The sequence below is a fragment of the Eulemur rufifrons genome, chromosome 8, assembly GCF_041146395.1.
Source record: "Eulemur rufifrons isolate Redbay chromosome 8, OSU_ERuf_1, whole genome shotgun sequence".
Taxonomy (NCBI): Eukaryota; Metazoa; Chordata; class Mammalia; order Primates; family Lemuridae; genus Eulemur; species Eulemur rufifrons.
This window is the reverse complement of record NC_090990.1, coordinates 8,136,610-8,152,814: the sequence shown is the minus strand read 5'-3', so window position 1 is coordinate 8,152,814 and position 16,205 is coordinate 8,136,610. Positions and strand designations below refer to the sequence as shown.

The following is a 16,205-nucleotide window of genomic DNA, read 5'->3' as shown; positions in this document are numbered from 1 at the left end:
CATGGAGCTGGCACCAGATAAGCCCACCTGGACACCTGGCTCGGAAGGCCCATCTTAAGAAATCACTGGCCCCTTTCGGGCACATTGAATTCGGGTTGCCCAGCATTTCTCCGTCCTTGGAGAACAGCCTCTCCCTCCAGACCTCTGCTTTAGGGCCGCACAGTGGGCAGCGCCTAGTCGTAGAAGTCAGTCTCTTTGGTTTTGCATTACGTTGTACGTCATTAAAGATCTACATACAAAGCCGAAAGCAAACAGACCGGAAGGAGACAATTGTCCACACCTGCCTCTGCACACAAGCCCTCTCCAGGTAGCTGTGCCAAGCAGATGTGATTTCCACAAGGCAGCGGAACCCAGCTGGGAGCCTCAGGACAGCTGGTGTTCACCAGGACCCCACCCTGCAGGGGTGCCCTGCCCTGGGACATGACACGCCCAAAGCCCCTCCCACACTCTCCAGGCAGAAGCCCTGCAGTGTCCCCTGACTTAGAAGAGACAGACGTGGGGACCCGGGCTGGCCTCAGGCAAGCCACAGAGCCTCAGGAAGCCAGGGAAGCGCTGTGGACCATGGACATTTGCAGCAATTGGAGGATGTGCCATGGAGATCTGTGCACAGGGCATCTTCCACCTTGACCTTGGAGAACAGACCAGCGGCTTGCTTCACCATGTGTGACCTCAGGAGAGTTCAAGCTCTATGAGCCTGTTTCCTCCTCCATAAATGCAGGAGCAACGACAGAGCCCCCCTCCATGGGGTTTCTGTAAGGTGAACCCTTCAGCCAGTGCTTGACACGTGGTGTGTGTGCAGTAAGGATCAACACAGTCAATCCACGTCCACGGTAAGTACTGGGAGCAACTGAGCACCAGGATGCCCAGTGTCCGGCGAAACCTCAGAGGTAATCTAAATGCTGGCTAATCGGGTGCCCCTCCCACCACCGTCATTCGAGGGAATGCAGAGCTGACGGTAATATTAAAGTTTACCAGCCCGCTGTGAATAGCATCAGAACTAACAGTCCATTCCCAAAGCCATCCACTAACTGCTTTTTATGTTACAACCAACTTAATTTTCCCAACAACCCTATGAGGAAGGGCCTATGACCATTGCCCACTATACAGATGAGAAAACCGAGGCACAGGGAGGTTCAATAGCTTCTCAAGGTCACACAGCAGGTTGATGGCATAGCCAGTTGCTGGTGTTTGTTTTCATAAAAACCTCAAGGATTTTGCACTAAAGAGTCCATCAGTAATTGGGGATTTTTTTGGATTTTCTGTTTCTAACATGACATTTTCTAATTAGAAAATAAAAAAAATTGGTGTTTAAGCAATCACACAAGAATTGTCCCCGTGCCTGAGCACTGCGGTAGCGCACGCAGGTTATGTGCTCATTAGGAGCTGGGCACCTCCCAGGCCTGAGCGGTCACAGAGGGATGGATGGCCCCCGGTGCAGGCTGCCCTCCCTGGGGCCCCAATGTGGGCACTGGTGCGTCCATACTCCTGCTTTCCCTCTGCCCTGGGCCTTAGCCCTGCTGGCAGCACAGAATGGTGCTTGGGTAGACAGAGCAGATACGGATCACGCCAACACCCAAAGGCCGTCCAGGACAGCTGGTTTGGAAACGCACACCCACCATGGCCCTGGGAAGAGGCAGCTGTAGGAGCCCTTCCTTGCCCAAGAATGATGTTATTTTGCAACATCCTACCCGCTGACGCCAAAGCAGGCCCATTTGTCTGCCCCTGTGTCGTGCCATCCTTCACATCCGATGGCGAGAAAGGGAGGCTGCTTATTAAAAAAAGAAAAATGTTTTTGATCTTAGGCATCAAGCAAAGGTCAAAGCCACAATCACAAGATGTAGGCAGGCGTTGAGAGCCACTTGAACACTCTTTAGAGTCCTGAGGGCCCCACTTGACATTTGGCGACCTTCGCATCCAAAGCATGAGCTGCTATTAAGAGCAGAGGAACCGCTGCCCAGCTGCCGGGCCAGGGGCCAGGGCTGCTGACGTGCTCTCAGAGTGACCAGCTGGAACCCCTCAAGATGACCCAGAAAAGAGGGCATCGCTGAGAGGTGTAGCCCTCCGAGTAGGTAGCCAGACCGAGCAAATAACAATACAGGATCCCCAGTTCCATTTGAATTTTAGGTAAACAACAAATTTGTTAGGGTAAGTATGCCCTGTGCAATATTTGGGACATACTTATGCCTTAAAAAGTATTTATTATCTGAAATTCAAATGTAACTGGGCATCCTGAACTTACCTGGCAACCCTACCTCTGAAACAATGACATTTAAAGTAAAATCCCCCTCATTTCCCTCCCCTGGCCCTGAAGGTGGTCACAGAGAGGCCCCCACACAGAAGCAGACTATGGCTGAGAATTGGGCAAATGCTCTACCCAGCTTGGAAACTGCAAACCAGCTGTTTTCACACAACTGCATTCGATCCCCACTCAGCAAAGGATCCTCCGAGGTTGAATTCCTCTGGGGAGGCCTCTCAACGCACCCTGAGGACCCACTACTGTGGAGGGGTACTGTCATTGGCACCAGGATACAGCATTGAATCAGACAGGAAGACGCACGGACCTCCCAGCCACGGCTGACGTCATGTTAGGTAGGCAGCGTGCGTGGGCTCCTCTGGTTCCCTGGGTGTGCTCACACGTGCGTAGTCTTGGTCACTCGGTGACTTGCTAAATCCCAGACCTCACCATAGATTCGCCATTGCGATCCCCACTGGGCTCTCTCTAACCTGTCCCAAGGAAGTCGAGGCTGTCGTCATTCTGCGTGCTGCTGCCACCGAGGTCTTAGGGGGGCTCCCTGTTTCCTGATCCCTGTCCCCAGCTCTGCTTTTCTCAGGTTTCTCCCCTGGAGACAGGTGGCCGGTTCAGCAGGCTGGGAAGCACCTTCAAGGTGTGCATTTTGGGAGCCAGTCTCCCCTTTCCTAGGAGTGACCCCGTGGGATGCTCAAAAGAGCCACCAGAGATGCTGTTTAATGCAAAGCCCAGAGCCTGTGGCAACACCCATTCGCTGTCCTGGCTGAGGCCCAATGCTTGTTTTCAGTCATGGCTATGGCCATAATCCTCAGACTTAGCAGGCATTAAACTCGGCGGGACATGCAGAGCTTGTGGACGATACAGGTGGCCCAGAACCCACCCCACACACCACCAATTCTGATTCAACGGGTTTGGGGGTGGAGGACAAGAATCTCTTTTAAGAATAAGACCAGCTGATCCCAGAAACAGTAGTAGTAGCTAATTTATGTCCTCACTAAAATACAGGAAGGCGGATATGATTATCATCCCCTGTACAAACATGGAACCAGGCTGACGCCAGTGGCCAGCCCGAGGTCACACAGCCAGTCAGGAGCAGAGCTGGGATGGAACCTGGGGCTGGAGCTCCAAAGCCTGTGCTTTTAAACCCACGTGTCCAGTGTGGCCACCAATCTGGGGAAGAGGAAAAGTCCAGCAGCTTATTGCTGAGCCTGGGGCTGGAGATGACCTGTGCTGTGACGTTTCAACCTGCAGGGGGCGGCAGAGGGAGCGGCGAGGGGTAGGGACGGGGGAGTAGGATATCGTGGCTTTGGGGCCTTGAAAGGCCTGTGTCCAGTTCCTGGCTCACACCTACCAGCTGTGTGGCCCTCTCGCTGGCCAAATCATTTAACATCTCTGGGCCTCAGATCTTTTCACCTGTGAAATGGCCATCGCGATACCCACACTGCTGGGTGGCCGTGAGATGAGAGGGAACACCTGGCACATCACAGCGCTCAGTACATGGCAGTTCAGCCCCGGGCTTGCAGTCGGAGGCTGGCTCAGGTCCTGCTGACGCTGAGCAGGTGTGACCTAGGTGAGTCACCAGCTCGCTGAGCTCCATCTGTGCAGAAAAGACATTAGGCCTGCCCTGCCCACCTGGAAGCTTGTTGGAAGAATGGGATGGAATTATGTGTGGGAGAGTATGTGAGGGAGCTGAAAAGCAGAACATAAATGGACGTTGTTTTCATTTTAATTCCAGGCTGCTTGCAACACTAAGAACACTTCTCTTCCCTTCATGAACCATTCTAAGGCCTAATGTGGAGATTAGGTAAGGAGACCTCATCAGGATCTGCAAGTGTCCCCTCCTCCTCCAGGAAGCCCTCCCAGATGCCTAAGGCTGCATTTGGGACCCCTCCTCTATGTTCTCAACACACCCAGGACTGGCCTTGACATCAGCATTTTTCATTCCCTGAAATTGTCTACTTTCTCCTCCATCTACTCTTCCCCTCCTTGCCCTGCCATCACTGCCACTGTGTGAAATCCAACTCTGCATGCCCAGACTAGGGCCAGCCCATGCTGATGAGCTGAATGCATGGACTGCACCGAGAAGGGTCTACTTTGTTTACTTGTTTTCCCTAGATAAGTTTCCTCCAAAAAGTGGAAAGTCATGTGTGATAGTAAATTTTATGTGTCAACTCCAGTGGGCCACGGGGTGCCCAGATTAAACGTTATTTCTGGCTGTGTCTGGGGGTGTTTCCAGATGAGATTCACGCTTTGATATGTGGACTCACGAGACCTCCCTCCTCAGCGAGGCTGGCATCATCCAACCCATGAAGGACTAAATGGAACAAAAGGAAGGAGGAGGAGGAATTCGCCCCTTTTCTCCTGCCTCATTGTTGAGCTGGAACATCTCATCTTCTGCCCTTGGACTTGGATCGTATCATCAGCTCCCCTGGTTTCCAGGTATTTGGGCTCAGACTGAATTTCACCACACGCTTTCCTGCATCTCCAGCTTGCAGATGGCAGAACTTGGGACTTCTCAGCCTTCATAATCGTGTGAGCCAATTCCTAATAATAAATCATATTTTTATATACATGTAAATTATATATATAAATTTCCTATTGGCTGTTTCTCTGGAGAACCCTAACACATCACATCTTCTCCTTTTTCAAGAAAGTATTTAGAATTCTGGGCTCTTCCTTCTACCCTTCTGCAATACTTGGCTGTGGACAAAGACCATTGGGGGGGGGTCTCCTTCCACCCCAAACCCAAGAACATGCTTGCCTCTCACTTCCCGTTAGAATTCCCTGTGCTCACCCCATCCCCTGGGGCTCTGATACCTAATTCTGCTGGGATATGTGATCAGAGGCACAGTTAGCTCTTCAAAGAATTTACATACACTCACACCCAGTAGGATGGCTAAAATAAAAAGACAGTAATAAGTGCTGACAAGGAGGTGGAGAAATTGGAACCCTTATGTATTGATGGTGGGAAGGCAAAATAGCCTAGGTGCTTTGGAAAACAGCTGGGCAGCTCCTCAAAATGTTGAGGAGTTACCATTTGACCCGCCGATTCCCTCCTAGCCATACACTCAAGAAGACCTGTGTCAACACAGAGACTTTTACACGAACGTTCATAGCAGCACTATTCCTAACAGCTAAAAAGTGGAAACAAAGCCAAAGTCAATCAGTTGGAGAATGGATAAGCAAAAGATGATATATGCATAAAATGGAATATTTGGCCATAAAAAAGAATGCAGTACCAACACATGCTTCAACCTAGGTGAACCTTGCAAACAGTATGCTAAAAGAAGCCAGTCACAAAAGACACCTGTGATATGGTCTCATCTATATGAAATGTCCAGATAGACGAATCTGTAGGAACAGGAAGTAGATTTGTGGTTGTCTAGGTCAAGGGGCTTGGGGAGTGACTGCTAATGGGTATTGGGTTTCTTTTGGGGGTGTTGAAAATGTTCTAAAATTGATTGCAAGGATGGCTGCACAACCGTGAATATGTTAAAGACCACTGGTCTGTACAGCTCAGTAGGGAAATGCTGATGTGTGGATTAGATCTCAATAAAGCTGTTTAAAGGCAAGACTGTATTTGCAATCGTAGGAGGCCTTTCTAGTCTTAGCGGAATGGCCTACCTTACTGGCTGGCGGCTGGAAGGGTGAGTCGAAGGCCGAGCAGCCGTGCTCACCAGGCAGGATGTTCCCAGGTGAGTCTCCTCGAAGCCTTGGGCTCCTCCCGCTGCTGGCACGGAGCACTCAGGGCCCCCCCACCCCCACCCCCCGCCACGGCAATCACCCACACGGAAGGCAAAGCGACGAGACCAAAGTGATCACCCCACACTTGCTCCTCACAATGGCTCTTCACACGTTTATTGTTCGTTTTCTTCACATGGCAGAGACAGAGCTGTCTTCTTCCGCGCCCCACACCCACACCTGAAGACCATCGCCGACCACCCCCCCCCTTTTCACCACTGGAACAGTTTTGCTGACAGTCGGGGAGTGTGGAAGGGTGACCAGCACATTTGCACATGCAACACAATGAACCTCCCCCAAGGCCTCGACCACAATTCCCAGAATGCGCCATGGGCTGAAGGTGCCTTCTGAGGCTTTGGGTTTGAGTTTCCTCACTGCTGACGGGGAACGGTTCATGAATGTGGACGTTTATGTGACAAACTGTATCAAGAGGGTGGGAGCAGCCACAGCTCTTCATGCTCGTGAGGGTTAATTGCAGGAGCGGGCAAAAGGACTCCAGTTCATAAAAATCATAAGCAAACAACGGTTTTTAGCTGGGAATAGGAAAACCGTGACGTCGGCCAATGCTCAGCATTTTTCTGCCCATGTCAGGATCTCATGAGACCCTTTCTCCCGGACCCTTGTCGGACCCCATACTGCTGCCAGTCGACTGATTAATTAAATAACACAAGTTATAAAACTTTAAAAACGGGGCATTTACAGTCAGGGACATAAATACGTGCTTTTAAAAGTGTTTACGTACATATTTACAGAGTTGCAAGATCAACCATAGTAGCCCTGAAAAAGAAAAATCCCTTTATTGTGTGACAACTCGCGCTCGCCAACGTTCGTTCCCTCGTTCCACTTTGGGTCTGAAACATCACGACTGAAATCGGAGCTGAGAAAACAGCACCAAAGTGGTCTCAGATGTCCTCGTCTGAGATGCTAACTGAACTGGGTCCAAACTCCAAGCTCAGCTCACATGTTTCTCCAAGACGTGGACCGACCCCCAGAGAGCAGGGGTCCGCCCCGGCAGCCCCTGGCAGGGGATTTACAGCCTCCAGAAATCTCTTTTTCTTCCCTGTGCTTTTTAATCCTTCCTTTTTTTTTTTTTTTTTTTTCCCCGTTTCCCTTTGCAGCGAATCTGAGAAGCTCAGACACTGAAGGTGTGATGGTCCCACCCAGTGAGGCCCCACCCGCCGCCCTTCCTGGAGAAGGACATGGTGCATAAGTGGGGACAAAGTCTTTCTCCCAGGGGCACCTGCTTTGGGCGTTCTCTGCAGAGACTCAAGAGCAATGGACTGATGAGAATTCCAAATCTGGAAATGACTCGAGAGCCAGCAGCTCAATTGCTCAGGCAAGAAAGGGGGTTTTCCGAGCGCTGGGGCCAAGGGCCGTGCTCAGCCCGTGTCTCAACGTGTCTGTATGTTATTGATTCCCAGAGATGTTGTGGGGAGACAGGAGGTGGGGGCAGGGGTGGTATTAAAAGGGAACTTGACCTCCTCCTGAAGGCCTTCCTCAGACTGGACCAAAGTCCCCAAAATGGCAACAGACAATTCGAGAAGCAAAAACCAAGGGTCAAGGAGCTCTTGAAAAATTGCATAGTAGGAGAGGCCCCGCCCCGGCAGGAAGGCTGAGCTGTAGGACGCGGCGCCAGACCTGCCTCTGAGTATCGTCCCAGAGGACTGCCTGGAGTCGGCCGCCTTCCTGCCTCCCGGGGTCAGGACCCTTGTTTGAAGACCACTCGTGTACCCACACGCGCACACGCACTCCCGCTCTCGCGGCGCACACAATGGGGACAGGTCGCTACTCCCTGCGGGGCAGACTGCAGTCCCTTTGGCTTCACTGATTCCAGGTCACTTCAGGTGCTGAGGAGAAAAAGAAAAGAAAAATAATGGCAACCACATATTCAATGCCTTCTGAATTCAGCGCATTGTCCCACTGAAGTTTTTAATGAAACTGTTTACTGATGTCCACTGTACACACAGCAGAAAGCCCCGCAGGATGGGTTTCACAGTGAACACAGTTTGCAACCGGCACCCACTGTCCCGCGCCCCCGGCCCCCTTTAGGATACACTAACCCGACCCGCCCACCAGCGTAGCCACTATCCTGATCGCCACCACCATAGACTAGTTTGCCCATCTTTTAACTAAATAAACAGAATCAGTCCAGCACATATTCTGTGTCTGGCTTCTTCCTCGTGGCGTGTTTGTGAGATTCATCCACTCTGAGCACGTGGCTACAGTTCCCTCAATCGTCTGGTTGTACGGTGTTTCTTGCAGGAATGTGCCACGTTTATCCACCTATTCCACTCCTGGTGCACAGCCCGGTAGTTTCCAGTTTGGGGCCATGTGAGTAATGCTGCTAGAACGTTCCTGTATGTGTCTAGAAGACACATATTACGAATGTATGTACACATGTCTGCCGAGTGGACGTGCTGGCGGGAGGGTGTGCATATCTAACGCATGAGCGTTCTTGTACAGGTTTTCTGGTACACGTGGGCACGTACTTCTGCTGAGTGTGGCCCCGGCTGTGGCACTGCGGGGTCCGGTGTCCAGCGTCAGTCAACACCGCCAGTTCTCCACGGCGGTTGCGCTATCGTTCTCGTGGCGGGAGACACCGATCCCCATTTTACATGGAAGAAATGGAGGCTCAGAGAGGAGAGATAACTTTTCCGAGGCAGCCGATGATGACGAACAACAGAGGGTCAAGCTCGCTCCGGAGCCTGCGCGCCCTTCCCGTCAGGAGGGGGTGGCTCTGCCCACACCCGTCCTCCACGGAGACCACGCTCACAGCGCTTGGCACAGAGCGGGGCACGTGGGTAAGCGATTCATAACGTTTGCTGTGTTGCACTGAACTTGCTGGGCCAAGTTCAGGGGTACAGTTCTCTCACCCTGTGGACCTGATCACGGTTACTATTACTAAAAATAACTATTATTATTACTATTGCTAATCATAATAATTCAATGACAACAAGAGCAGTTCTGGTTTATGGAAGGCTAACTGCATACCAGGCACTTTCCTAAGGGCTTTTCATGTACCCACGAGAGAGGCATTATCATTGTTAACCCATTTCACAGATGAGTGACTAGAAACACACACGAGTGGAGTACCGACTGAAGGTGCAGCTCTAGAAACTGCACTTAACCTCTTAGCTCTGTTAATCCCAACCCCCTGAAACCTCCTGATGGTGCTGGAAGGAGCTGCTCTCGGTGGAGAGGGCGCCTTCAAGAGAGGGAGCTTCCCTCCCCAGGGAACACCTGCTTATGCTGCAGACAGGCCGGGCCGTCTGCCCACGCCCACGCCCAGGAGCCGGGGGAGGGAAGGAAGCCAAGCCGGGGCTGCCTCGGAGAAGCCACACTCTCTCGGCCTGGCATGGCCAGCCCCTGTGGATCTCCTGAGGGTTGAGTGGGTTCCATAAGGGAACCATCCCGCCAGTCCCCCACCGAGGGGGCAGCCCTCTGCAGGGGTCACAGCAGCAGGGGCTGGGCCTGAGGGGAGGGGAGCTCTCACACGAGGGAGATGGGGGCCTCTACCCACCCCGCTCCCAGGAGAGCAGGACAGGGAGTGTCAGGAGGCCTGACACAGAGGGCTCAAGGCCGGCCAGTCTTGGCCAAGGAGCAGCAACAGCCAAGACGAGGACAGTGACAGTGGCTGGGAACATGAGAGGCACTGGTCCCCTCCATGGGCGTCCCCCCTCAGCCCCCCAGGAGAAGGCCGCTGGCCCCGAGGGTGGGGTGAGGCGGGATGTGCAGGGGGAGCCTCACACCACACCGGGCTGGTGGCGCTTTCCTACGCCTGAGAGTGAACAGAAGCTCTGGGCTGTGCCTGAGACAGGAAAGGGGGGTGCAGCAGAGGCGAGCGGCAGGCAGGGACAGGAGGAAACCAAGCTCCTGTGTCCACGCCTCGCTCCACTTGGCCCTTCCAGCAGACAGTTACGGAGCCTCCGACCTGGGAAGGGCAGCAGGAGCAAGGCAGCCCGGCTCCGGGGTCCTCCGAGAGTGCCATCGGCGTCCCTGAACAAGACCCACGGCACATGTGATTCTGCACGAAGGGGACACAGCCTACTTCAAGTCCAGCGTCCACCCTAGAGTCAGCAGACCAGAGGTCTGATGCCAGCTCTGCCACGTGCCCCTCTGAGCCTCAGTTTCCCTGTCTGTAAAATGAGGATGTTGATCTGTACATACCTTCCTGTGCTCAAATTCTTTGCCATGGCACTTTAAAAAATTTCCTGGAGCTGTGTTAGTGCTATAGACTGAGTTGTGTCCCCTAACATCCACATACTGAAGCCCCCAGTGTAATGTTATTTGGAGGCAATTAGGGTTAGATGAGGTCACCAGGGAGGGGCCCTCATGAGAGATTAGTGGGCTTCTGAGACACCAGAGAGCTTGCTGTCCGTCCGCCACGACCACCACGTGAGGACACAGCAAGAACGTGGCCGTCTGCAAGCCAAGGCGTGGGCCCTCACCAGAACTCGACTATGCATCCTGATCTGGGACTTCCAGCCTCGAGAACGGTCAGGAAATAAATTTCTGTTAAGCGTTGAAGCGCCCCCAGTCAGTGGTATTCTGTTACGGCAGCTGAGCTGACTAAGGCAAACAGTGTAAGATGTTTTTTTAAAAAAACAACCAAATCCTTAAAAATAAAATAAGTAGCACATTGGTGTAAATACAAATTTTAAAAAATAGAAAAAAGTTAAATAAGATTTTAAGGAGTTTTCAAAGAGGTAAAAATGAAAAAAAAAAGATTTTAAGGAGCAAGTTTCAGTCACTTAGAAATTAAACTGTTCAGTTTAGAATATTCATCGTAGATGAGCAAAGACAGCCTGTTAGTTGTAGATGCAAAGTACATTCGGCCTTTATTCTATTGAGCGCTTAGCTTGGGAAGCTGTATAAGTTTGAGAAGAAGGAAAAAGAATGCAGCCATCCAGGATGGTGCCTGGCCTTGGGGAGAGCCTGGATTGAGAAGGTTTGGCAAATGCTGTGTACAGCACATCGTCGTCCTCGCTGGGACTGCAGTGGCCACAGACAGAAACCATCCAGTCTGTTGGGAAGCCAGCCCGGTGGCACCCAGCTCTCCTGCAGGCTGCAGAGAACCTGCTCTGGGGTGGAAGCCATGCCCAGAGCACCCATCAACACAGAGGTTCATGCAGCAGCCTCTGCCACAGGGAGGATCCCAGGACAGGAATGGGACCCAGAGTAGGGAACTGCTCCTCTGGCACTGCCTCCCATTTTCCAGAAGACTCTAGCCAAGTCTCTGCTCTCAAACCCTCAATTTTTCCATCTATAAAATGGGAGGAGGAGAGGTTCATCTCTGGGGCCTCCCAGCTCTGTGCTATCTTAGATCCATTTCAACTTTGTTCCATAGGATTCCGGCTCCGGGTCAAGTCCCCTGTCAGGGAGCAGCTGGCTCCAGAGAGTCAGGCTCAGTGCCAGCTGCAGGCAACAGGCTCTCTGGGGAAGGTGGATTTTACTGTCATCCCCCTCCCCACCCCCAGAGGAATAAAGCCAAGCCAGAAACCCCAACTGCTTAAGAAAGAGAGGAGTGAGGTCTTGGAGTGGGAGGGCAGGCAGAAGGGAAGAAGAGTCTTTGCTTCCTGGTATAACACAAAAATACCTAAAGTTTCAGAATTCAGCCCGTTCTTGCCTTAAACAACTAAATTCTCATTCCAAACGACCCTGGCTAGTGGTCTAACCCCTGCCCTGTGTTGAGCAGGCATCCCCAAACGTGAGTGTGTCCCAGAACCACAGGGCCACCTGCTAATGCAGGTTCCCAGGCCACGCCCACCAGGATGCTTGTTCTGTACATTTGGGAGGGGACCCCAGGTCTGTACTGATAACGGTGCCCCAGATCTTCTGATGGACACGTCCTCCGATCATGCCTTGGGACGCCGACCTCGGGGACACAACAAATGCAATTGTGCTGTGTTGTCAACAGGGAGGCCCCAGCCTGCTGTGGGCCACTAGCAGAGCCAAGGTGCCCGCAAAATGGAAAGTCTGCCTTCTGTGTGTTACCGTCAGAAAATTTAGAATGATTCCAGGTTTTTTTACCATCGGAAAACCTAGGAAGAAACAATTTTGGCTCAACATAAAGTAAGCTTTATATTTTATGGATTAGTTGAGTATCCCTGAAGTAGTCCCTGAAATGCTTGGGACCAGAAGTATTTCAGATTTCAGATATTTTTGGATTTTGGAATATTTGCATTATACCTGCACTGATTCAGCATCCCTAATCCTAGAATCCAAAATCTGAAATGCTCCAATGAGCATTTCCTTTTAGCATTATGTTGGCGCTCAAAAAGTTTCAAATTTTGGAGCATTTGGATTTCAGATTTTAGGATAGGGATATTATTATTTAGGGATATTATTATTACATATATTATTTTTATCTTCAAATACATAAGGGAATGGAGACTCCACAAGTCCAGAAGGATTCAGTTGAGTACTAAGTATAATTACTATTTTTATCATTATCATTGCTATTACAATAACGAGAGCTAATCCCTATCCGGTGCTCACCATGCGGCAGGCACTGTTCCAGGTGCTTTGCACTTCTGACACTTGTAACTCTCACAAGCATCCCAACAAGTAGGTACTACTGTAGTGCCCATTTTATAAATATGGAGACTGAGGCTCAGAGGGAGTAAGTAACTTGCTTGAAGTCCCGCAGCCAGTGACAGAGCTGGAATCTGAACCCAGGTGGTCCAGAATCTGGGCTCTCAGCCAAGCGCGCCCCTGCAGGGAGGCCCCGTGCCATGCCTGGCACACACAAGCGACCAGGCCCACCCTTGCTCTCCCTTCCTCCCACCCAGTACTCAAGCCCAGCTCCCCTTGGTCCCCAGACCCACCCCACGGTGCCAGAGGCTGCTCCATCCTGCCTCGTACCTGTCAGGGAGCAGGCGGAGCGTCTACTCTTTGAAGAAGGGTCCCTGGAACTGGGCTGCAGCCGGGGCCTTGACTTTCCTGTACTGCCGGGTGACGTACGGGGCTGCTGGCGGAGGGCATCGGGACGCCAGGCGGAGGCTGTAGCTGTGTGGGAAGAGGAACAACACACATCATCACCTGGAGCCCAGCCTGGTGCCCCAGACATCGCCAGGGGTTCCTTAGTGCTGGCTACCACTTCCCAGGTCCGGGCGGGACTGCACTTCCTGGACACCTCAAGGCCAGGTGCCTGGCTTCAGCCACCGGGACGTGAGCTTTAACCACCAGTGTGCACTTCACCATGCTCACCCACCACACTCTCTCCCCTCTGGAGGTGCTCACAGCAGCGTGGGTGAGAAGTGTCCACCAGCCTGGTTCTGAGACACCACGATGGGCAGAGCTTCGGTGACCCCCAGTGGACATGCAGGTGAGCTGGAGTGAACTCTTGTGGCATCAAGACAATAGCTTTACATTTCTCTGATTCCATTTCCCCACCTGCCTTTCTGTTCTCCCCTCCTGCCAGGCCCCAACACCCCCAGGGCAGAAAGCATCTGGGGAGGTTGCTGTTACCAAGGTACAAACACACCTGCGTGGGGGGCGGGGGGGGAGGTCCCCTCCACGCCATCAACCCCCACACTCGACATCTACCCTGAGCCAGGCACTTCCGTGTCGGGCATCTCAGAGAGGTGACGTGACTTCCCAACAGAGATGTGAGCCAGCTGCCTTTGACATGGTCTGGCCCTGCTTGTACTGTAGCCCATTGAACGGGATTTGGTTTTTTCAGAAGAGCCTTTACAAATGTATTTAAAAGATAGGTAACCCAGACCATCATTCCTCCCCTCCCTGCATTCAGCTAACTTCTCTTTCAGGTTCCAGCTGGGACACTACCTCCTCCAGGAAGCCTTCCTTCTTTACCCCTTGGGTGAGGTGTCCCTCCTGCAGGCTCCCACTCTCCCTTGTGCGTTCCCCCCCCCCCCACTTGTTAAACTGAACCAAAAGCACATACTAAGGCGCCTGCCTTCCTCGTGAGCTCCGGGATCCCAACATCAGGGCCTTTGTCGTGCTCGTGGCTGCATCCTCAGCTTAGCACAACAAAAAGAAACATTTGCCAAACAAGAACAACACATGTGTGCTAACTGGGTGTCCCGACCTGTGCTAGGTATTTCACACGTACCAACTGTCTTACTCTTCGTACAACCTACCAAGGTGGACGCTATGACTATCCCTCATTTGCAGATGGGAAACGGCGGCACCGAGAGCCTGTGTCACTCGTCTCCGTCTCAAGGTCGGGGCTGCCCCTGTTTGAGTTCCTCCCCGACGCCGTGCAGCCGAGGCCTGTGGTCAGCTCGTTCCACTCTCCCGAACAAGTCAAGGAGGAAACCGAGGCCCCACACTCAGCAAGTCTGTGCAACAAATGAGCCACCAAGCCCTGCAAGGATTATGGGCCCACGAGGAGGCCATGGAGGCCACACCACAGCTAGGGGGGCCATCTCCACAGAGAGTGGCTGCCCCCACCCCAGGGCTGGCTGGTGCCCCAAGAGACACAACCCGAGGAGAGACGGCAGCTGGGAGGCTGCCTGGAGACATGAACAACGTGGACTCCATCCTGTTGGGGAACAAGGAACAGTCCTGGCACACAGTAGGTCCCCCCGTGATGTGCCCCTCTGGGGAAGTGTCTACAGCGGAGTGTAGCAGGACCAGCAGCAGCTTTGGAGACAGACAAACCCGCATCATCAACATCCAGCTTCTCCCTCTCTGCTACCACCCCTGTGCATCTGGGAAACATTTGGATCGATCAGTCACTGTAACGCCCCGGCCTCCCAGCCCCTTCGAGCTACCCAGCCTTTCTCTGCCCCTTCCACCTCCGTTCCGCCCTCTGGCTCCTGCAGCCACAGCAACCACAGCCATTTCCACTAGGGCCAGCCTTCTCCCTGGCTCAGGGCGTCCGCCTGATGGAGCTCTTATAGTTGGGGGGCAGGTAGCAGCTAAGGCGATAACCTCGTGATTTCTGGTTCCCACTCACTAGCTGTGTGACCTCGGCAAGTCATAGGACCTCTCTGAGCTCCGGGTTCACCATGTGCGATGGGAACCCCAATTTGCTAGGGTCACTGCGATGGTCAACTTCAGAGAAAGCTCCCAGCACAGTGCACACCGGCCTCCAACAGTTATTAGCAGGGTTTTAATTGTGGAAGTTGCGGGTGGTAGATGCAGACTGAGAAGTGAGGACCCCAGGAGGAGGTGACAGGTGGCTGTTGGAGGCCTGAGGGTGGCTCTGGGGGCAGCTCTGGTCCTCATTCTTGTCGGCTTAATGACCAGGCTAAGTCACTTCCTGTCTCTTGGTCTCCGAACCTCGGTTTCCTCCTCCATCAAATGAAGGCCATCCCCACCAACCTGCAACTCAGAGCAGGGCTGGGAAGTGCTCTGGGGACCAGGAAGAGCTCAGCACACGTGAGATGTTTCCAGTCGCTGTGACGCAAGGGAGCGGAGGGAGAAGGAGCCAGAGCCCTGACCAGTCCTCAGAGACTGAGCGTCAAGTGGGGCTTCTCAGCTTCAACACTTTGCCCGGAATTCTGGCCCAAAACCCCTGTGCAGGCTCCAGACTCGAACACGCAGCTGCCCACTGGGCCCCTCCACTTGGACATCTAACGGACATCTCCACTTTAACACGGCCACGGCGGGACATTGTACAGCCCCAGCTTGCTCCCCCCGTACCAGGCTCCATCTGCACCAGAAGCTTCTCACCCTGCTCAGTAAACGGCACCACCAAATGTGTGGTTGTTCCAACCAAAGCTTCACAGCCTTTCCTGCCCCTTCTACGCATTTTGCTGCTTCCAACTGGCGATAGACTCAGAGACCACCAACCGCACTCGCCTGAACCCCGTGCACAGAGCAATGCACCCTGAGCCTGGGCCTGTGTAGCCCCCTGTACCTCACCCCCCAAGTCAGTCCAGCTCCAGGTCCCTTGATTCTGCCCCCAAACCTACACGTGTCTCCACGCCCATTGCCAGCGTCCAGCGGCTCCACTGGTATCACATCCGCCCCGGGACTGTGGCAACAGCCACCTCACTGGTCTCCCCACCACCAAGCTGACCCCTCAATCCATTCTCCACCAAGCAACAAGAGTGGCCTTTATAGGGACCTCTAGGCTTGACAGTGACACTGGACCATGTCACTGCCCAGAGCAGCACTGGCCCAAGGCTCCCCACGGCAGATAGAGCAAAGCCGCCTGCTGGCTCCGGGCTTGCTCCATACTTGCTCTCCCTCTGGGGACTCTCGTTGGTCTCTCAGGCCAGGCTTTTCTTTCCCCAGAACCCCC

At 53.0% G+C, this 16,205-nt stretch overlaps 1 protein-coding gene across 1 annotated transcript in view; it reads right to left on the bottom strand.

The window, feature by feature from the left end:
* Positions 1-7,590: 7,590 nt before the first annotated feature.
* The window catches only part of PRDM2 (PR/SET domain 2), a 105,021-nt gene continuing 96,406 nt past the window's right edge, over positions 7,591-16,205 (bottom strand). The window contains exons 8-9 of the mRNA XM_069479367.1: positions 12,854-12,997; positions 7,591-7,836 (exon numbers count right to left, since the gene is read on the bottom strand). Coding sequence (XP_069335468.1) covers positions 12,877-12,997 — 121 coding nt within the window. The 3' untranslated portion in view covers positions 7,591-7,836; positions 12,854-12,876. The remainder of the gene's footprint in view (positions 7,837-12,853; positions 12,998-16,205) is intronic.